Here is a 23,110-nt window from a genome sequence, read left to right on the forward strand (position 1 = left end):
ATATTTTAATAATAAAATGAAAGCTCACATCTGCATATTAGCCTACAGTTAATGGTCACATGACGACATGCAGGCAAACATTTAAAAAACGTAAATTTTTTACTACGTATTTTATTTTGACTGATGCTATTTTAAAATGATTTGTTTTAATTTTACATTTTTACGATTTAATTAATGATTTACATTTTCATTTTTCACATATCTTGCTTTCGTCCTCGCTCCCCCATCATTAAACACTCGTTTCTGACGTTCTGTTGAATTGCATCGTTTATGTATGCAGAACAGAGGGATGACTCAATATAATTTAAAATCAAACCATTTTATTTATCTACTTTTTCATGCCAACCCTAAATTTATGAGATCACATCATCAACTGCATGCGTCATGGCCAGCGCCTCGCGCTTTTTCTCTGGCTCGTTTGGGCGACACTGACATCTGCTGGGTGATTTGCTAACTCAAGTTCTACAAAATCATCAGAATTTGAACTTACATAACATTAAAACACATTTAATGAGATAATAACCAGAATAAAACATCGGTTGACCCTCAAAAGACATCAGTGGCTCAGCGTTAGAGAGTGAGAGATGCCTTTCACTTTTATTATGCATGCAGCGCTCGTGCGTAAGAGCAGCGGGCGCGTGCGTAAAGAGGAAGAGCCGTAAGTCTCTCCAAAATGGCGACGACCATAGAGACTGGCAATGCAGGAGCTGCAAATAAGAAAAAACACCTCGGAATCCCAGAAGCAATATTTGTGGTCAGTGGGAATATGGAATATAGCTAATTTTCTCATCTGTGTTTTCGATAGTTTCTCGTAAAAACAGTTTGTTGTTGTGTTGGTCTTTAAACGGCTTTCTTAAGTAGAGAGCCCTGCTCTTCTCCTTATAAGGCTGCAGGCTTTGCTTGCTCATGTCTTGAATGTGCACTGAGCGTTGGGTGACAGATAACACACGATTAACCAGTATTTAAGTACTTCATATGATGTAATTAATTAAGGAAGCCCATAAGATGTCGTTAATGAGATGTGAACTGTAACTGTGGTTCTGTAGGAAGATGTGGATGCCTTCATGAAGCAGCCGGGCAATGACACAGCAGACGCCGTGCTGAGGAAGCTGGATGAACAGTATCAGAAATATAAATATATGGAGCTCAATCTGGCTCAGAAGAAACTCAGGTTTGGTTATGATCTGTTCTATGCTGTAGAATTCTGTTCTATAATCCGTTCCTGTGTCAATGCTAAAGGATGCTCCTCCTATACATATGTCTCTACCGGTTTCCTTGCACCATTGTCGACTAGGGTTGTTCTTTTGTTATAAGGAACAAATAAACAGCGATTTGCTGCTTCATTTTTTCATAACCCAGAGTACACAAAATATCGTCGCTAATTCTACTTGACTGATATTTTTTTTTTATTCTGTTTTGCTAAGGTTGAAAAGCCAGATCCCACAAATCAAACAGACATTAGAAATCCTACGGCACATGCAGAAAAAGAAGGTGAGCCTTTCACAATTCTTTACTTCCCATATATTCATATAAGCAAATGGCTGGATAGAAGCAAATCAGATATCGACTCTCTAATGCCTTAAAATGTTGCTTTTAAATTAGTGTACTTTTTAATTATTGTTACCTCTCACACTTTGTCTCATCTCTTAATTTTCTGTTTTCCTGTTCTTATTTATGCACGTCCAATCACAGGACACTACAGATCCCATGGAGACACACTTTCTTTTGGCTGATAACGTCTATTGCAAGGCCTCTGTCCCACCCACAGATAAAGTGTGTTTGTGGCTTGGGGTAAGTGTTGACTACTGTGTTTCATTGTATTAATAGTTAACATGAAAAACAAAAAAATGATCACATTTACTCTCTTAACCACCTGTTACATCTACAGAAACAGATGATTTGCAGACAGATAAAATCAAGTGCTTTTCTAGGCTTTATTGTAGTACAATATAGTGAAAAGTTTGGACACATGTCCCATTTGTTTGTCCAAACTTTTGGCTGCAATCAGCTCTGGTGGCTGTAATACCAGCTTTAATGCGGTGCAGACATGTGCCTTTCTAACGTCACTGAATCTGCTTTTAAAAATGAGCCATCCATTCATCCATATCATCAAGCAAAACTAATGCTGGGTACACACCAAAAGATTTTTTACATCTTATAAGATTTTCAAAATGTGAAAGACCCCAGACATGAGGATAAAAAAACAAAAAAAAACGTTTTGCTCCTATAGTGTGTGGTGTGCCATGATGTGAAAAAGACAGCACACAACACACAAACAGATTTTCAACAAGAGTCTCGACTGTGAACACAAGAAATCTCGCAAAATCCTGCGAGACTTCAGAATAAGCATGACGGATGATATGCAGGAAGAAACTGCAATGATAGTGTTTGGAATGATTTTGTACACGACACGTTGTTTAAAATTCGTGCTGTTGCCACAAATGAACAAGCTGATCCTCCATCTCTGCTGCCAACATCAATTTCACTTTGTACTGCGCCATGACTGCTTCAGTCTTCCATCATCTCGCTTTCTGATTGGATATTGTTTGCGTGGGTTTGTCTTCAGGGTTACCCCCACACATCAGGATTTCTGATCGTAAATATTAAACATTGAATATTTATTATTCACGATCGGTGCGGCTCCGACATTCTTCCGATCAGGTTCAGACGCTCTTAACACATCTCACACCAAGGGAACATCTGATAAAAAATCTCTAGAACCATCAAGATAATCGGGACATAACTAGGATTGTTAGAAGGGGGAAATTGGCCCAAAATTAGCCCGATTATCTTTTGGTGTGTACCCAGCATAAGAATTAGACAATCAAATATTGGTGCGGTTGAGTGGTGGGCAGATCATTTGAAGCAGCAGACTCGGATGAAGTTTGAGCTCATCCGCGCATCTCTACACTACAGTGGGTCACCAGTAGCAAACATACTCGACGTGGAGCGTACTCTGCTGGACAAACTAAGTAATTATACCATTCAGAAGCATTTAATCTGCGTTATATGTTTGGTAAAAAAAAAATATATATATATTCAGCATATTCGCCGATACCAATAATATCAGCTGAACGATATATCGGAAAGGCCTCTAATTCTAATTGTTGTATTTTTATTTTTTTATTCACCGGCCTGATTCAATGAGAAACACTTCTAACTTTGAAAATATTACTGTTTTGGCATTTTAAATGTTCAAAGCATTGCTTTTTACTGCCTGTAGTTTTTGCAATTTTGCTAACTTTTGCTAAATACAAACAAGATACGATCAATAATTGGATAGCTAACAAATATAAAATTCTAATGTTGACAAATCGGAGTACTATTTAACCAATTTTTCAACTGAATCCTACATAAAGCATACGTGTCTGCACAACTATTGTGCAGCTCAGTTGTGTTGTAGGAGGGTAGGTAGGGGATTGTACAGCTTGTGCTCCTCTTGAACTGATGAAAGTGTTTGCATGATTAGCCGTGTATCACATACCTGTCTATAGTTAGTCTGTACTTTTGAATTACATTTGGTTTTGTAACACCTTAGTTGGAAATTGGAAATTCAGTCCAAATTGAACTTGAGAACTAAAGAGTCACACAAAAGCGGATACCACACAGCGCGTGAATAGAGCTGTGTCCAGAAAAGGAAACCCAGATAAAAGATCACCAGAAAGTAGAACGGAGATATTAGAGATTAAGGATGTTTGTTAAGTACATTCAAGTAATTAATATAATGTTAAACTTTCAGTATCCATGCCTGTATAGTGGATGTGCAAGAGCTGATAAGCATTGCATGTGGCGGCAAAGATGCGCAAGCTTGTCGAGTGAATATCTCTGGAAAGTTTGTAGTTCGATCGGCTATTTCAATGAAGTAAAATGCGCAAGTTACTAAAGTTATTTTATGGTAAGGAGAGGCAGGATGTGAGAGTGAGTCAGAGAGCGCGCACTTCTGTTGCATGAACCTGATTGCCGTTGCTCCATTAGCGTATGCATTTGCGCGCTTTAAAGGCCACGTACAGTGCACATGACGCAAATTACATCACCAAAATAGTATACATACTCGTATAATGTATAACAAGTGGTTCCCTGCATTATTTTAGGAAAACGTTGTGTGATTACAGTAATGAGCTGCTGCAATGGAGCAAATTAAAAATTTACCTTTAAAATTAACAGTGAAAGTAATGAAAGCTTATACAATACATTTTAACAGGTATAATTAAGAAATATGTGTTTGCTTAACATGATTCATATTATTATTATTTAGTTTCTCTACCCAATATATATAAAAAAAATAATACTGTGAAAATATTCGTATCGGCAAGTATCAAAACTGAAAGTATCGGACTCATTCTGTGGAAAAAAAAAAAGAAAGAAAGAAAAAATTGGTCCCTAAAAGTCCCTAGCTTGGATACAATATTTATGCTAAATGACAAACACTCAAATAGCTTATTGAGCTTAATTGATATAAAGACAAACTATCTTACAGCTGTGGTTTTTGTGTTTGTGTGCCAGGCTAATGTCATGTTGGAGTATGATATTGATGAGGCCCAGGCGCTGTTGGAGAAAAACTTTGCTACAGCTTCCCGGAATCTGGACTCTCTGGAAGAGGACCTGGACTTCCTTAGAGACCAGTTCACAACCACCGAAGTCAGTATCCTTAAACCATGGCAAGTGTGTGTGTGTGTGTGTTATATATACACGCATACATACATATAATCCTTTTTTATTTATTTATTTATTTTTTTCAAATAATTGTCTTTGTTGAAAATGAGTTTGTCAAACATATATTCTACCATTAAAAAAAATTGGGGGCTGGCAAGATTTTTTAATATATAAATAAAAAATACATTGAAAGTGTTTTTGAAAAATATAATTACAATTTAAAGTTTTTTTTTTTTTTTTTATATAATCTATTGATGACAAATCTGATTTTTCAGCAGCCATTACTACAATCTTCTCTGTTACATGATCTGGCTCAAAATCATTTCCAATCATCATCAATGTTGAAAACAGTAGTGCTGCTTAATAATATTTTTGTGGAAACATTCTTTGATTAATAGAACAGCACTGATTTGAAATTAATTGAATTTTTTGTAGCATTATAAATGTATTTTTGTTAGTTTTTCTCAAATGAACACGTAATATATTATTCTTTTAAAAAAAAAAGCTTACTGACCCCAAACTTTTGAACGGTAATGTATCTGAAAGAGATTAAAATGGTCAGTATTTCAATTTTTTGATGTGGAGAGCATTGAGACATTTCCTTTTGTTGCTTGTTATTGACTCTGTATTAATGAATCTTGTTTAGATTTAACATTAAAGCCAGTTGTGAGAGAGATGAAGTTATGCTCCGGCTCCAACACCAGCACTATTTTGGTGGAAAAGTGCAGATATTTATGTATGTGTGTTTATGCGATCAACGAGTGAATCATGTGGAACATTCCTCATCAAAATTCAGATCACATTCACTGCCTCTGCAAACTGTTGTGTATTTTAATGGTTAGTCAGACATTTGTTCGGCATCTGTAGATTTCCTTCAAGGAAGGACTCTTTGGTTAAATCAGATACAGACCATTCCACCTATTCGGATCTGTTTGTGAAAGATTTCTTGAAGACTCTTGTGTCATCAAAGTGTAATGTTCTTTTTAATTTCAGTGTAAGGAAATACTTGCCAACTTTTTCAGATCCACCTTAACCACTACTCTCACAGATATGGCACGTGTTTACAATTGGGATGTCAAAAGAAGGAGCAAAGACAACCTCCTTAAATCTGCTGAGCGGTCCTAGAAGAGGAGGCCTAGTTTGGTCCCACCCGAATTCCTTCCGCATCAGAAAATTCACCCCCCATGTATCTGTTTGTACCAACACCAACTGTTATCTATTGATTTATTACTTTTTAAAGTATTTTTTCAAGTAAAAAGGTGAAAAACATCAAACAAAATTAATAATGGTAGTTTTCTTTTTTTATGATGGATTATTATCTGTTTCAGAGGGGGCTTCTCTCCACTGGTTCTACACATTTGTCTTCCTCTGTGCTCTTTTTTTCCTCTGATTTGTTGTTTGGGAAACATATGAAATTTCAGTTCTGTTAAATCAAAACTGTTTAAACTACTATGGGCCTCAAATTTCTTTCTGTGTAATTTTTCTTGCCAGACCTTGCAGAGATCGTTGTCAAAATCCAGCATGCACAATATCAGGGGGACATCCGGTTTAATTTATCACCCTCTCTTCTCCTTTACTTCCCTTTTCTTAACACTTCCTTCTCTGATGTCAGTTTTTTCATCTCTTGTCCTTCATCTGTACTTATTTGTCACATTGTAGCCATTAAACACTGAACAGATAATGAAGCAATTTGGGAAAAGGCACAAAATCGATGAAATGGTCTGTGTTTTTAATCTGCGTTTAATCAGCTTTTTATAATTCCTGATCTGATTGAGCTTCTGACAGTGATTGAGATTAATACAACTAATTAAATATGTGCCTGCAGTTCCATCAATTTCTTTCTTTCTATGACAATCACTTGTGCACTACTGAAACTACTAATGGTGTCTTGATCTTCTATTGCCTTTCAATTATATTTTCTTGCAGCAACGCAACTGCTGTACTGATAATATCATAATTTAACTGTAAAATGACCCTTAATTCCAACAGGTCAGGGGTGGAATGTTAATCAAGTTATAATAAGCAACCAGAACATTTTTAACATGTTACTTTAATCTTTAGTACATTTCATGTTCCCTTGATAAAGAGGTACAGGGTGTCTCAAAATCACTGAAACAGAATCAGTAGTGTTTGTACAGCCAGTCTTTGCAAATCCACATCAGCCACAAAAAGCTTACATAGCGAGCAAGTGGTCAACCCAATCCAAAATCCTCTGGTTCTTCCCTGAGACCCTGTCTCAGCCATGTTTTGAAATGGCTTCATGTTATCCAATAATGTAAAAGATTAACAACTCAGCCAGTTTTGCACTGTTATGAACTGTATAGACACATATTCTCCGATTTGATTTTGAGAAACATAGTGGATATATATATATATATATATATATATATATATATATATATATATATATATATATATTTTGTAGAAGTAAAAGTGAAGAGCAAGTCATTTAAAAAAGTAAAGATGTTATAGATGAATAAAGTTAGGGTTAAATATGTGGCGATACAAGCTCTATAGATGGAGATGTCTTATGTGAACGTGTGAAAGGTCAATGGCCCTCACTTCAGTTAGAAAACCTATGGGAAGAGCTTTCTTTTTCACATTAGATAGTACAATCTCAGGCTGTAACACTCAGAAACACTCTTTGGGATAAAAGGTGTAAAAGATGTACATAACTACAACAGGTTAAGGTTTCTTTGTAATTCTGGTGAGCACCAGAGGCGTTTTGTGGCAATGTGTGATAAGTGAAATTATAATATTTTTAAAATGATGCACAAATGTATTAATCCATCTGGGGCTCATGGATGTGCTTCCAGTAATCCCTTATGAATCTTTCCGTTAGATCATAAAAAATTACCATCTGGGTGATATGCATTATCATACCATGTGTCATCCGTATCTCACCATTTCAATTACAATTGAAAACCCTTTTTTACATTTTTTTGTTCATATGGGATTCATTACAGATCATGTGTTTTTCCACTCTTGGAATTCTTCATGTAGTATATTGCAGTATATCTCCTTGCCTTTGTCTTTCATTTTACTAAACTAATCAAACACTTCACACCTTCAGCGATCAAATGTTTCTGAAGTCTGAAGTTTTTGAGTCGACAGAAATGTGTATCCCAGCTTTGAAGACAGCAAGCAAAACTTGTGTTAGTCAGTTATCTCTCCCATGAGACAACCAATAGAAGATACTTGGAACAAGCTTATTCTCGATATTGGAGACGTCCAAAGCCAGAACATCTTTATTTGGGAAGTCAAACTTTTGTGGCTCAATAGAAAGAATTACAGATGTGCAGATATAGTTTTTGAATGGCCTTTCAGCAGGAGTTCTGCAAAAGTATTTATTTTTTAACTAAGCTTCCATTCTTATCAGTTCAAGTTGGCCATATACAAGATTGTGTGATTGAGGAAAATTAGCAAAGTAGTATAGAAAAGTGAAACAATGTGGTATAGTGGGACTCATTTAGGCAATCAGCAGGCAGGAAAGGGGTGATGTCATTATCAGTGAGTTGAAGACTGACCCTGTGATTGGAAGAAGCGTTTCTTTTGTCCACCAGGGCCCAAATGTTTGATAGGTACCAGGGTGTTGATTACAGACTCAACAGAAACACCGACGATCGCCCTTTGTCACTTCTTCTGATGAATGCACTACGTTTGGTACAAATCCACTCTTCACTCCCTCCCAACCCTCCTGGATGGTAATCTCCCCACTCTTCACCAGCTCAAATATATCCCGTGTTAGCTCTGTAAAAGCCCTCTCCACGTTTATGGCGTCGCGTGCTGAAGTCTCCACGTAGCGCATGCCATATGCAGCTGCTAGCTTCTCGGCCTCTTGCCGGCTGACCTGACGCTGTGGCTCCAGATCACATTTGTGACCGACCAGCAAGAAGACAATGCTGTGGGGCTGCACGTGGCTGCGTGCCTCCTCTAGCCACTCGTGAACGTTCTGGAAGGAGCGACGGTTGGTTATGTCGAAGAGCAGCAGACCTCCCACTGAGTTACGATAATAGGCTCTGGTAATAGACCTGAAGATAAAAAATAAATAATGTTCCTGAATTTAAAATGACATAGTTCACAGAAGGCAATATTGCAATTCAAATTTGAATGTGAGAAAGTAGCATTTCATAGGCATGAAATGTATTTTCTGAAAGCATACTATTGAACTGATTGTGAACAATTCATCCATGTATATGTAAAAACAAAAAAAAGTTAAATTTTTAATCAAATGGTCAATGATCTTTCAACAGAATTTTTCTTAGAATTGTCTGCAAGCTCAGATCTGCCTCCATCCAAAGTGATTTTGTGTTTTGCAGATTGCTGCTTTAGTATTGTAGATTATTTCTATACTGAAAAACATAATGAGCATATTGTAAGTTTTAAAGGGTTTTCTTGCCAAAAAAATATAAGAAATCAATATTTACTGTACAGTGTTCACCCTTGTTCTTCATAATCTCTGTAATTCGCTCTGGTATGCTGGATATTAGCTTCTGGGCCAAATCCTGACTGATGACGATCCATTCTTGCCTTATTAGTTCTCAGGGTTGATCACAATTTGTGGACTTTTGCTTGTCCAGTCACCTTTTGAGAACCAACATGGGACTGAGATCCGGGGATTGCCTGGACACTGATAAAAATTTCAATGTAATGATCTTCTTTATCACTCTTGCTTTGTGACATGGTGCTCCATCATGCTGGAAAATGCACGGATCATCACCAAATTGCTCATGGATCGTTGGAAGAAATCGCTCTTGCAGGACATTTTGATACCATTTTTTATTCATGACAATGTTTTTGAGCAGAATTATGACAGAGCCCTATCCCTTGGTTGAAAAGCAACCCCACACATGGTCTCAGGATGCTTCACTGTTAGCACAACACAGGACTCATCTTTTCTTCTCCAAACAACTGATTTTCCAGATGTCCCAAACAGTCAGAAGGGAGCTTCAACAGAGAAAATAACTTTCACCAGTCTTCTGCTGTCCAATCCTTATAGTTCCTGCAAAACCAGTCTGTCCTTTACGTTTTTCTTGAAGAGAAGTGGCTTCTTCGGTGCCCTTCTTGACACCAGGCCATTGTCCAAAAGTCTTCGCCTCACTGTGTGCAGATGCTCTTAAACCAACCTGCTGCCATTCCTGAGCAAGCTCTGCACTGGTGCTGACACGATTCTGTAGCTCACTGCTCTGGAGAAGATGGTCCTGGCGCTTGCTGGACACTCTGGGACGTCCTGAAGGCTTCTTCACTGCACTGCAGTCGAACCTCTCTCCTTGAAGTTCTTGATGATCTGGTAAATGATTCTTTCAGATGCAATATTCTTTGTAGCAATTTCCTTGCACGTGAGGCCATTTAGATGCAAAAGTTTTCAGCTCCGTTTGGCTTATTGGTTAGAGAGTTTGACTCATAACCCTAAGGTTGTGGGTTTGAGTCTCGGGCCGGCAATACCATGACTGAGGTGTCCCTGAGCAAGGCACTTAACCCCCAACTGCTCCCTGGGCGCTGTAGCATAAATGGCTGCCCACTGCTCCGGGTGTGTGTTCACTGCTGTGTGTGTGGCACTTTGGATGGGTTAAATGCAGAGCATGTATTCTGAGTATGGGTCACCATACTTGGCTGTATGTCACGTCACTTTCACCTTTTCAGTTTAGAAACAATGTGAATGAAAACAGCTTAAACAGCAAACTTTGCAAAATGCTAAATTTATATCACTGACACAACTTTTGGCCATGAGTGTAGATAGAAAGACAGATATATATGATATTTGAAAGTGCTGAGAAATAAACAAATGATGTGTGTATGACAGGAAAGGAGACAACAGGAAATGTAAAACTGCAACAGGAGGCAGAGATGAAAACAAGGTAGATGAAATATGTGTAAAAAGGCATCAGAGTGAGACTGTAAGAAAGGTCTGAGCTTGTGTAGGTGTACTGCTGGGAACGCACTGAGCTGTGAAAGATGCCTAAGGGCCTCTAGAGTTACTGACATCACTTTTAAGTCAGACATTTGTGACATTGTAGATGGCAGTGCTTCACCAATATTTATATTTCCTGTAAGAGTTTTGTAAAATCTTTTTTTGGTAAAGAAACCTTTGAGCTACATTCATTAGTAAATAAATATAGACAGTATCTCTGAATCACCTATAGGGCGAAAAAAAGAAAAATCAGTGACGCGTGAATCAGTCTGTCATCAAGTCTGGGAGAAATACATCAGCATGGATACCATGGAAACACCTATCATGGTCATATTTGACACTGTAAAATCAATAATTAAATATGTAAAATAATGTGCCAATCTGCATAAAAATCTTTCTGAGCTAAACAGTGATATAATTTACATAGACAAACATCTTTATGGAATAAAAATCATCCACCCTATGAACAATTAATACATTATTGGACATTTACAGTGATGCAGAATCATGAGAAAGGTCTAATATAACATAACCCAAGACAAAGATTTACAATACCTGAAGCGTTCCTGTCCTGCAGTGTCCCAAATCTGCAGTTTAATGCGTTTTCCAGGTTCGATCTCCACCAGGCGGGAGAAGAAATCCACCCCTACCGTCGGGTCTGACACCTGTGCGAAGCGGCCTTCCGTGAATCGTCTAATTAAACACGATTTTCCAACAGTGGAGTCCCCAATAACAATCAGTCGAAATTGGTAAAGCCAAATTGCCTCCATGTTTACTCAGGTCTGTCAAAGCAAAAAGGAGAGAAGTAAATTAGATGCTTCCAAATCTCATGATTTCCAAGGACAGAAAAAAAACAAAAAAACATTCTTTATTTTATTCACCCACATTTTATGTCAGCTTGCTTTAAAAGTTTACTAAAAGGAGTTAATAGAGCAAATTTATCTTTAAAATGATTGAAACCTCTTCTGAGAATGTGTTGTGCAGGTTACAGTATCTCTGTACTTGTTTTGTGTGGGAAGGAAGTTGAATCATCCATTCAAGTTTGATCATAACGCCTACATCAGTTATGATAAGGATCTGGTGTTTATTCTTTATCCACCACTAAACTTTTGTAAAATATAACAAATATATACAGCCAATTCTATATAACTGGCATACTATTTTAGAATTAAATTAATGCTGTTTATCGGTAATGGAAATATATACACATAATAATTTGTTTTAATGCAATGTTTTAATGTTTATATATTCTAAGTCATGTGCAGGTTAATGAATGCAACCTCTTTAACAGTTAACATGACCTGTACTGACAGTGTGTGATCCTGTTAGATTACTGAGATTTCACTGAGGCTCGTCTGATAGCTGGACTAGCTGACTATCGTTGGCCTTGTCAAAATAACGACTAGCCAATACTCTCTGTTCTATATCTATAAAACAGACAACTGTTAAAAATAGCGTTGTCTTTGTGTAGAGGATCCCTTATTAGGTGCTCTTTACTTACGTTTTTTATTTGGTCGGTTCAAAGCTACCAAACGGCAGATTCCATAATCTTTAAAGGATTAAAGCCTCTTTAGAAACCGCTGGATGAAATGACGGAGATAAACTATTCACACATGCCGATTAATAAACAAAACATTCGTCTCTACATAAAACAAAACAAACAGGTGCAAACCACACTGCGCGTGTAGGCGGTCTATTTTGCTTGGATGTTGCTAAAGATCAGTCGGCGTGTTGTTGAAATGATCCCTGCCTGCATCAAAGTCGCGTAAAGTCAAAGATTTTTGATCCACGTCATTTTTTGAACCACGCTTGGAAGATGGAGAAATGTTTGGATGTTTTTTTGCTGATGAAATGGAAGCGACAGCAGAAGCATCATATAGCCTGACTCATCCCGCATCAGCACCAGTACCACAATCCTCCTAATAGCAGCCACAGGCAAATCCGTTCATAGCCAAAGGGCGCCTTAAGATAAACAGAGGCCCCTGGCATTATTAACATTTATTTATTTATATTGGATGTCTTGTTATAATTGTATATGTTTTTGTTTTGTATATATATACAAATATATAAAATAATAATATATTATTATAATATATAATCACATATATTAGAAATAATATAATATATGTGATTATGCAAATTGACTCAAATTCACTCTTGGCGCTTGTGGAGCAGCAGAATTATAGTCTTTTACATCAAGTAAACATTACGTTTTTACAGGCATTATACGAAGGTAATAATAAAATAAAATGCAATCTTTCCTGGTTGAAATTTTTGTTTACAGGTATGATTTAAACACCATAAGTTACACAAAAGACGAATTTTAGTAGACCGAAATATCACTTCGGAAGTTGGCACAAATGTGGACTCACATTGGTGGTTGTTAAATACGTTTTTATTTTGAAACATGCCGTGCTCACGTTTAATTAATTAAATCATAGCATAAACTACACAGAATAGCTCTCGTGCTAGGTTTCTTTACTAGCAAGCATTCTGCTCACAGCATATCGGTGTAAACTGTAGGTTATTACAAGCAGGGTGTCGCTGAAAATGAGTGTGTGAGTTTGTTTACAGAATGCTTTTGTCACTGCTGCAAATTCCCATATACACAAAATAATTATTCGAAAAGTATAATTTACCTGGAGCCAGTAGGCATATCCATAGACATTCAATATTTTAATGCCTTTCCTTGACTCACTCATGTTGTTTCATAAATAATTTTATGATTATCTCTTGGAACATATGAATTTTTTCATTTGATATATTTTCAAATAGATCGATGATCATATGGTTTGAATTAGACTTCCTAGATTTCAATGTTTAACCAACCTTGCTTTTAACTGAAAAGAAAACTGTCCCACTTTTCCTGTTGATCTACCCCACTTCTAAAAAAGAACATCTAAACGAAACTTTCAGTATTACATTGAAATTATTTTAGATATAAATTTACATTTAGGGCGGTTGAAATATCACAAAAAGTAAGCTTAGTCTAGTCTTCTCCGTCTTGAGTCTACTATGTTCCTTTAGGTTTAATTCAATGTCTTTCTTATGCGCCATCTATTTCAGGTTTTACGAGCAGAAGTAAACCAGTAGCCTATGACGGGAAATGTAGTTTACAGGTGATTCTCGATACTAAACGCTGGACCTTCTGGAGTTCTTTCCTAGTCTTAAAGTTCTTGAACGGATCAGCGCTACTGGATATTTGGCTCGAAAGACTCGACCACGGATCCGCACGTAGCTACACTACGAAAAGTTGTCGACAGGCGAATAAAGTGTGAAACTTCTCACCTCTCGAAGAAACGCTTTTTTGACAGCTGTTAGGCGTGCGTGCGTCTTCAGCTCCAGCGAAATATTACGATCTTCGAAAACCTAGACGTGGAGAGTACTTCGACCAACACGACTTTAATTTTACGTTAATAATAACAATATAAAAAAGCTTTCTTTCTTTTGGACAGAATTTGTCATGTAGTTTAGACCGCTGAAATGCAGCAGGAGCGGCTTCTCAAAGTCCTAGTCATTGGAGATTTGGGTGTGGGGAAGACTTCCATCATAAAGCGATATGTGCATCAGGTTTTTTCTCAACATTACCGCGCGACAATCGGTGTTGATTTTGCTCTAAAAGTCCTGAATTGGGATCACCAGACAGTCATTCGACTGCAGTTGTGGGACATTGCAGGTCAGTTACTGAAGTTATGTATAGTTGTCTTTACCTGCAATGTTAATGTTTGTCACTTAATCTAAAATGTCAATAGGCTTATGCAAATAAATGAGCATATGGGAAGTTGAGAGGAGCCTTCAAGTGATATGACGTGCCATACCGCGTCAAAAACTATTCTATATCCTACATTTTCTGAATTTTGTAGGCTATCTATATTAGGCTATCCTTGCAATTTTGTACCTTAAACTAAAAGATCATGCCCGTGGTATCTGTCAGCTATACATTTATACATAAAAGGCAGCTATTTCAGTCAGTTAAGTTTAATTGCTTGTCTTAAATGTAAAAGCAAAGTGAAATCTGCAGTGATTAGTTCATTGTAGTTTTTAATACACTCTGACTTAATATTTACTTTTAAAGAAAATTGAGCAAAACTCACAAAATACAGTGGAAATTATATTTTTGTGAATTGGACCGAACCAAAACTGTTTAGATAAAAAGGTGAGATTTAAATTTAGAAGTTTCAGACCTTTGACCATAAGTTTCCAAGTACTGATGTTTTATTGACCATCCAAAGTGGAAATGCACTACTTATTCAGATAGTATACAGAAAGACAGATAGCGATACATAACTAGAGTTATGCTAGAGTAATGCTTTTAACTCTTAGCTCGAACAATGTCATTACATGCAGTCCAAAACATGCCTTGTTTGAGATTTTCCTGCTCTCTGCTGGAGTATGTGACCTCACAGTGGTATGAATCCCTCTCTGTGTCTATATACTCAGAATAAACTGAAGCACAGGGTCAGGAATGTGTGTATCATCTCTCAAGTTCATATTCACTGGTCTTATTGACTAGTGACTCATGGGCTCACTGGTATTGGTCTCATGTGAAGGTCTTCACATCACCTATTAGTGAAAAACACTGTAAGTACTTTACCTCTCTCTCACGCATAAAGAAAAAAAATCACACCAGCTCCAGGACAAAACATTCCCACAGTGCATTTAATTCAACATGGCTGACATATTGGAAAACTCAGTCAGGTTTACATAACTCTAAAATCTCTCTCTCTCTCTCTCTCTCTCTCTCTCTATCTATATTTAGGTTAAAGGTAACAACAATAATGTTAAATTCACAAAAACTGATAAGATTTAAATAAAGGTTTCTATCAGCATAGTCACAGACTGAAATTGAATTTAACTCTGGATGTGTGTATGACAGTCATCCCTAATTGAACACATTAGTTTTCTGACCTCACACAAGACCTCATACAAGTCAAACTTCAAGGTACTCCACTGTGAAACCTGAATATTAACTGTGAAAGTCTCGCTGCCTCAGTTCGCCTTCATTTTTAACATGATAATGCATTAATACAGATTAGGTACATTTAATATCTTCCACAAAAGAATGGTTCTCCTTGTAAAGCCTTTCCAATCCATTCATGTTCACAATTTTTTCTATGTGGTGCTATGAGATCAGGATTAAAATGTATGTAACTTCGATGATGCAAGAGTTGGAAAAAATCTGGAAACATTGGAGCTAGCGCACCGTGGATTGTGTCATAAAGAAATGTAAAAGTTACCAGACTAACTACAAAGACCATTTATTGACATAATATTGAATGATTTGATTCAGTTTGTTTCAATTCGATTAAAGATACAGTTAAGCAGACATAATAAACGTTTATGATTACAGATTGTGTTTGTAATGATTACAGTATAGGGATGTATGTATGATATGTAGGGATAATAATGTATGCTGACAAAAATGTGTGTAGAAAAATCATCACATCACTATAGGCCTCCCACCAACACGCTTGGGCACAATTAGTTAACTGTTTCCAATTATGAACAGGTCAAATTGTGAACCGTGTTTAAATGGAAATGCATCTGTCTGCTTTGACAGATTTTTTAAAAGAGCATAAGGATTTTGCTTTTCCAGTGTGGTCAAGCACATGTGATATGTGAAATGGATGGATAGATGATTATGTTGTCTGCAGTCAAGGAATCCATGCACATTTGAGTAGTCTGGTGGAGGAGTGTGTTCAAGTTAATGTCTAGGGTTAGGCAGTTTAAGAAAATGAAAAATATTGTGAATATATTGTGAGATAGCTCTTCTAGACCACTATAAAAATACAAATAAATAAACAAAATAAAACATTTTAAATTAAACCTTGAAGGTATAGCACACAAATAAATTAATATTTGCTGAAAATATACTCAGCCTCAGGCCATCCAAGGTGTCGATGTGGTTGTCTCTTCATAGGAACAGATTTTGCTCACCAATGGATCCTCTTGTAGTTTAAACATCTGCTAAAAACATGACAAAAATACACAATCCACATGGCTCCAGTCCATCAACTAACATTTTTTAATTTCAAAACACTGCTTCGGGCCTCTATCCATAATTTTGCTTTCTCCAGTGAAAAAAATCATCTTGTCTAAATAAAGACGAAAATATGCACAGATCGAGCACCATATACAGAGTCACAAGTGAAAATAGTTCTAAATAAATCAGTTGGATTTGTTGAGAGGACAACAGGGGATAGACTTTTGGGGTGAATTATTCCTTTAAATATCATACACAGAAACTAACTTAAAACACTTTTTTTCTGATTTATTCTCAGGGCAGGAGAGGTATGGCAACATGACACGTGTGTACTACCGAGAGGCCGTGGGGGCACTGGTGGTTTTTGACCAGACCCGCGCCTCCACCTTCCAAGCAGTGCTGAAATGGAAAAAAGATCTTGATTCTAAAGTTGCCCATGGAAATGGGCGTCCCCTACCAGCTGTCCTGCTGGCCAACAAGTGTGACCAACAGAAATATGGTTTGTGTTCCCAACTGCCCAAACTCGAAAGTTTCTCTAGGGACCATGGATTTGTGGGGTGGTATGAGACTTCTGCGAAGGTACTGGTTATAGGTTATATATTTGATTATATTACCCTTGCTAGTCCCTCGATGCTTGTTTGAAAAGACACTTCTTATTATTACAATTCATATCATTCCTTCTTATTTTTAACAGGACAACACGAACATTGATGCAGCCATCATGTGCCTTGTAGAAAATATAATGGCCATTGAGGATGTTCCTGTGGAAACGGACCCTGGTGTACTGATCCTGCCTGCTTTTGATTATAATCTAAAAGAGCGCAGTGACTCTAAATGTTCTGTCTGCACAACATTCCAGTCCAGCAAAAACCCACAGTGAATTATAGGGTGAGATGATGAAAAGAACACAGAACAGAGTGGGAAGGAAAAATATAAAGAGAAAAAGAGAGAAAACGGTCACACCCTTTTTTGGTTCTTCAGATAGTGCTGAAGTAAGCCTTTGTGGGAAAGAAAAGACCATGAAGCCTTAACACTTACATGCACTAACATTTACACATACCAAAAACTATAATGTCATCAATAAAACATGCAGCGTTTACACAGAGTTTTCTCTGATAAATACTTAACGCTATAGACTCACAACTAAATAAGGCTCTTGTGGTTATACTGCAGCAGAAGAGCAGCGTGCGCACATTTGCCTCTACTTTGTGTCTGTTTAAGACTTAAAAGACTTTAAGTCTGCATCCTCAAAATGTGTGCATGCATTTGCGATTACATAGCATAGGGGTGGGCTGTTTCTAACACAGTCTACAACAAGCGTGTACACTGAACGGTACTTGAGGTTCTAAAAACACAGTTAAGTAACTAGACCGTTGCTGCTCATCAACCTGAGATAAACTTGGAAATTTAGGCAAGATGCAGACCATATATGGCAAGACCATGTAAACCGAGAGCAACTAGACAAAATACTCTCTGTAGTGCTTTCTTTAGAGATATGAGTGCACAAATCATTATGATAGATGAAATTATTATTTATGTTGTATGAAGGTTTATATCAGAGATCACGGGTGATGTAAGATCTTCAAATGATAGTGAATTAAATTCAGAGTTAAGCAGTCATGTGCCAGCAAGCATGCAAAATGAAATCCATTAGTGTGAATAATCAGCAGTGGATTCACACAGTCAAGTGTGTGTGTGTGTGTGTGTGCACATAAGCACATGAAAGCATTAGCATCAGACAATTAATTGCACTGAAGTATCTCAGCAGAAACCGAGGAGGCGCGTGACTAGTGTTTAAATGTGTGACTGGATGTTTGAGTGTTTTTTATGTCATGACATACATGCTTACTCTCTGCTCACAGCAGTTTGTTTACCATGTATGTTTTGTCTGACATGCAGAGGTTTTTCTTCAGCTCCTATCATCAATGCTTCATTGCATAATGTGATGCCCACAGCTCACTTACTAAATATGTATTACTTTTTGACATTTTGTTTGAGGAAGTGTTTTGGATTGTGCAATTATCTGTATAATGTCACATCTCACAAAACAGTAATCAAATGTACGTTTTCTCACTCTCTCTCTGCTCTGCTAGTCCTCTTTGCCACATAACAGTCTGCCACATGGTACATGTATCTAACAGTGACCTTTACTAAACCTACTTTTTATTCAGCATACAGGATGATGACTGATTTTAAGGCAATTTATATGTGACAGTTAAATATTTCTGGAAAAAAAAACTATATACATAAACTTAAATGAGAAGCTTTAACCATTCTTTACTATGTTTTTTTCTCACTTTGTTTTCTATGTCCCCAGCCTTGCTGTATTAGCATATTTAACAATTTTGATATAATAATAAATATTACAGTACATAAAAGGTATGTAATTACTTTGGATATTTAGATTTTACTGGACATAATATTAAAAACATTAGAAACTTTGTGACCAGATTAGCCTGTGCAGAAACCGTGTTAACCATAATTCATTTTAAAAGGATGTACATTTCTATGAATGATAATATAAATAATAGGCTTGTCAGCGGGAGACGATTTTAAATAGTCAGCCCACCTACCATTTTATAGCCTACAGCAAAGAACTGATAAATGAAAACTGGTTATATCAGAGCCATGTCAATTATTATACAGCCTGTTATATTATGATTATAAAAACACTTGACTCATTAAAAAGAAAGAGCATATCTAACGCCTGAAGAAGTGCTGTATTTCCAGCCTTGGCCAATAACTGTATCTGAGAGCATCCTCGGCGAATGTGTATTGATCGCTTCACATGTGGTTTAGTTGTAGCGGTGAGGATTCAGCTCCTTCGACTCTCCAGCAGAAGGATGCGATAGAGTCACGGCGCGTGCTCGTTCATGATATAAGGGAATTCCGTACAAGTGCTTTGGACAGTCAGCAAACTGTTACCGGCTTTCGTGCTCATCGAAAGGTTAACGACTTTCGGGACCAAATCACCTTTGAAAAACCACCGGGAAGAGAGGCTGTGAAAGATGTTTTCCTGAAATCAAGTTTGAGCAGATATTTTGGTAAGCAGCACACTTAAAAGGGGCATTATGTCAGAAAGGGTTCATTAAAAGTAAACTGCAATTTGTAATAATAATAATAATAATAATAATAATAATTAAATGGATTTAAAAAGCTAGATGTTTTTCTGTTTTCCAAGGATGATACAGCCCGGCGGTAAAGTCTCCATAATGCTGTGGATGAAGACAGAATCGGTTCTTCTTTTTATTTTTCCATTGATTACAGGTATGATAGGCTAATGCCTGACAGGATCCCGCTTAACATGTTGTTGCGTTTATTACTGCCTTTTATTAGGTTGCCAGCTGTCTTGCTCTCTGTTTATTAATATTAAATAGTTAATTAATAATACGTGGTATTTAAAAAAATAAAAGTTGTAGCATGCTGTTTATTAACTAAAGTGTTAATTCCCCAAGTATTTCAGCTACAATGACAATGACACGAAAGACCAAACATCAAAATTAAAGCAAAAAATTAATCTCTCCATTATTACATCTCTAAAATAATATAATCTGAATCCTACTCTACAGTAAGCTACACACTGAGGGGCATGAATAGCCTACAATACAATATGCAAAAAAGATGACCTTAGCCTTTTAAGGTATATTAATTAGATACTTTATTGTGATATGACTGGGACTGATTATATAAATATACAATGTGCAATATAAAATACAGTACAAAAACTAAAGGTAAAGGTGGTTTCAATGCATTAGGTAAAATATTGCTAATAGACTGTGATGCTATGATTTGACTAATGAATAAATTGCTAAATAAAACTAACAGCTTGTCTCTTCTCAATTTACCAGCCCAGAACTCTGAACTACCTGCAGTAATGGACAGTGACATGCTCAGTGAATTTGCTTACCAACCGGGGCCATCGTACCTGAGTCTGATCCTGTTGGCTCTGACCGTGGGACTGTCTGGCAGTGTTTACGTCTGCGTGCTGCGGTACATTTGCACTGGCTGCTTCCAGCCTGTAGTTGTTGGACCTGAAGACGAGAGCATGTCAGGAGTGGTGTGATAACAGCTTTTGTTTGAAATAGTGTGTGTGTTCATGACTGTGAGTTTAGTTTTTGTGCTGGAGCACTTATGTTGGTCATCTTGAGTAGTTTGAGCAGACGTTCATTTTCAGTGCAAGGCTTTGCTGTAATTGGCACAACCTTCATTTTTTCCCTTTATTTTCAAACTAAAACAGCAATGTTTCATTTAGACATCTCGGAGAATCTCTGATTGATGAAATGTTGCAGTTTTATTTGAAAATAAAGGGAATGGGCCTTGTTGAACAGTGTGCAGTTTTTCCCTCATTTCCTTTCATGTCTGTTTTGGATGTGCATATTTTTGCCTTTTGTATGATTACACATTGGTTGAGAAAAATCCCTGAATACGATGTTTTTATGTTCCCATATTTCTTATGAAACACTTATAAATCATTATTTTTCATTATGTATATAAAGAGTTTAACACATCTTAAGGACATCAGAATTTTAAAAGTGTAAGATAATAAATGGCTTGTCACTTGAGATAAAAGCATCTGGCAAATGCAGGCTCTAAAGCCTGACTGTATGTTGGCAGTAAAAGCTTTCATTTAGCATCCACGGAGTCATGCATTTGACTATACTAATGACGCAAATGTTGACTGAATGAGAGGGAGAAGTACACCATTTTAGCAGGCTTTCCATGCTCTCTCAGTCAAGAGATCTCACTCACAAATCCTCTCCTTGTGTTTTTTATGACACAATCTGCAGTACCACACACTGAACCTTAAATGAATGTATAAAGAGCTTTTGTAAAATCAATTCTGAAGCAATTTGGAAACCAAATTTTCTAATTTCTTGGTTCAGATATTTTAGTTATTTTTAAAGATTTATAAGGTGATGCAGAACAGTTCTAAGAATAAAAAATTCAGTGCAATTTTCTATTACATTTATAAGCAGAACCATATTGTGTTTTTTTCCATGTCAACATCTCTTGTTTAAATAAGTAGGATGCTCCCTGAGGAAGTGATCAGTTGCAGAAACCGTTGCCAAGGGCTACTGCTGGATCCAGTTGCCATGGAAATAGTTCCATCTGTTTTCCTCTAGATGGGGCTGTCACATCATCTGCTGTCACATAAGCAGACTAGATGTTAATTCTGCAGACCAGTTTAACGTTTTGTGTTTTTCCAGTGTCAAAAATATTAATGTTCATTGAAAATGCATTGTCTTTGTTCATATGAATATCACACCATTTATATGTTCTTAGTAAATTTATAGTAATTTTGTTTTAATAGTAGCTTTGTCAGTGATGTAAAAACCTAAAACACCTATTTAAAAACAGGTTTACCTTGTTAAATGTTTTTATCTTTGTTAAGCATAGCCTAAGAGCTTGCCCTGACATCTAGATAGAGTGTCATCAATTTTTAAAGTGTACTATATATAGCCATTTGTGACACAAGTGAGCTATTTTGATGTTAGAATAAGACTTGTTTTCATGCTTCTCCCAAATGAAGTCAAGGTTTGACACCATTGTGGTTTCATTTTTTCAACCACTTCCTCATAGAGAGAGGTGTGTTTTAACTGTTGTACTTCCCTTCTGAAACCTTTTCTTTTGCTTACCTCATTTTTGACACACTTGGTTTTAATGCTTTAGAAAAGGTCACAGGTCATCACTTTTTTTTTAAATTCATGGTCATGGGACATGTGTTTTAAAATTTCAACACACTCTTTCTGATCTTCATTTTGCTTCATTTGGATGTCATAATACGGTGAATAGCACAACACAGTCAGTCAGCCATTCACATGTGAATAGACATGGACAAAGTGATCTGAAAGCTTTGTTGTGCTTCTGAAACAGTTGGATGTCGTTTCCAGAGAGAGACACAGACAAAGTCACATAAAAAGGTTGACTGAGTCATAATCTTTTGAAACATTCCGAACATATTTATACTTCAAAAGATCAGAATGCAAAATTCAAACATCAAAACTTTTACAGTTAATTGCAGCATAGCCTATAAATTTGTTAATACTAATCTAATACAGTAATACATAATCACCTTTAAATTCCCTTACGTGATTTATAAATTAATATAATTTCGATATCTGAATAATTTAGAATATTTATACAAATACAAGAATATTTCAATTAGTGCTGTCAATTTATTTGTGTCCTGTGCATATTATATATATATATATATATATATATATATATATATATATATATATATATATATATATATATATATATATATATATATATACATATATATATATATTATACAAATTTGTATCATATACAATTATAACATTTTTCTTTAATATATATGTGCTTGGTGTGTATTTGTATTTATATATACATAATAAATATACACACTTTTATTTTTGGATGCAATTAATCGCTATTATTCACTTGACAGCACTATGACCAAATCTGATTGGCTGATTGATCTCATTGAATGATTTTGATCCTTGCAAAAAATATTAAATGCCGTCCAAAAAGGAATAATATTGTGCTTAAATTACATTACTTTAAATGCACGTAAAAAA

General features: G+C 36.3%; 3 protein-coding genes across 4 annotated transcripts; 2 read left to right on the forward strand and 1 right to left on the reverse strand.

Moving 5' to 3' along the window:
• The first annotated feature begins 625 nt into the window (after positions 1-625).
• LOC113052136 (prefoldin subunit 3-like) lies at positions 626-6,477 on the forward strand. The gene is made up of 6 exons (XM_026216480.1): positions 626-754; positions 1,047-1,171; positions 1,425-1,491; positions 1,693-1,791; positions 4,504-4,642; positions 5,702-6,477. The coding sequence occupies exons 1-6, from the start codon at positions 674-676 to the stop codon at positions 5,776-5,778; spliced, it is 588 nt and encodes a 195-aa protein (XP_026072265.1). The 5' UTR covers positions 626-673; the 3' UTR covers positions 5,779-6,477.
• A 594-nt stretch (positions 6,478-7,071) lies between these two features.
• On the reverse strand, positions 7,072-12,460 carry LOC113052135 (ras-related protein Rab-39B-like). Its single transcript, XM_026216479.1, has 3 exons — positions 12,066-12,460; positions 11,120-11,346; positions 7,072-8,684 (listed from the first exon to the last, which is right to left on the reverse strand). Exons 2-3 carry the CDS (start codon positions 11,332-11,334, stop codon positions 8,258-8,260), a joined length of 642 nt encoding a protein of 213 aa, XP_026072264.1. The 5' UTR covers positions 11,335-11,346; positions 12,066-12,460; the 3' UTR covers positions 7,072-8,257.
• A 1,235-nt stretch (positions 12,461-13,695) lies between these two features.
• Positions 13,696-21,766, forward strand: LOC113052137 (ras-related protein Rab-38-like). 2 transcript variants are annotated; one of them, XM_026216482.1, is made up of 4 exons: positions 13,696-14,240; positions 16,846-17,126; positions 17,242-17,435; positions 20,396-21,766. In XM_026216482.1, the coding sequence occupies exons 1-3, from the start codon at positions 14,048-14,050 to the stop codon at positions 17,425-17,427; spliced, it is 660 nt and encodes a 219-aa protein (XP_026072267.1). In that variant the 5' UTR covers positions 13,696-14,047; the 3' UTR covers positions 17,428-17,435; positions 20,396-21,766. The 2 variants fall into 2 exon arrangements, with proteins under 2 accessions (XP_026072267.1, XP_026072266.1); XM_026216481.1 differs by lacking the exon at positions 20,396-21,766 and having other exon boundaries at positions 17,242-17,652.
• The last annotated feature ends 1,344 nt before the right edge of the window (positions 21,767-23,110 follow it).

This window comes from Carassius auratus, chromosome 32 (assembly GCF_003368295.1).
Source record: "Carassius auratus strain Wakin chromosome 32, ASM336829v1, whole genome shotgun sequence".
Classification (NCBI taxonomy): domain Eukaryota; kingdom Metazoa; phylum Chordata; class Actinopteri; order Cypriniformes; family Cyprinidae; genus Carassius; species Carassius auratus.

Bases quoted from the DNA above. Each gene is read 5' to 3' on its own strand.
- LOC113052135 (XM_026216479.1), bottom strand. From the start codon at position 11,334: ATGGAGGCAATTTGGCTTTACCAATTTCGACTGATTGTTATTGGGGAC. The intron at 8,685-11,119 runs GTATTGTAAATC...TTTTATCTTCAG, and splicing joins GCAGGACAGGAACGCTTCAG to GTCTATTACCAGAGCCTATT.
- LOC113052136 (XM_026216480.1), top strand. From the start codon at position 674: ATGGCGACGACCATAGAGACTGGCAATGCAGGAGCTGCAAATAAGAAA. The intron at 1,492-1,692 runs GTGAGCCTTTCA...GTCCAATCACAG, and splicing joins GGCACATGCAGAAAAAGAAG to GACACTACAGATCCCATGGA. The intron at 1,792-4,503 runs GTAAGTGTTGAC...TTTGTGTGCCAG, and splicing joins AAGTGTGTTTGTGGCTTGGG to GCTAATGTCATGTTGGAGTA.
- LOC113052137 (XM_026216482.1), top strand. From the start codon at position 14,048: ATGCAGCAGGAGCGGCTTCTCAAAGTCCTAGTCATTGGAGATTTGGGT. The intron at 14,241-16,845 runs GTCAGTTACTGA...ATTTATTCTCAG, and splicing joins GCAGTTGTGGGACATTGCAG to GGCAGGAGAGGTATGGCAAC. The intron at 17,127-17,241 runs GTACTGGTTATA...TATTTTTAACAG, and splicing joins GGTATGAGACTTCTGCGAAG to GACAACACGAACATTGATGC.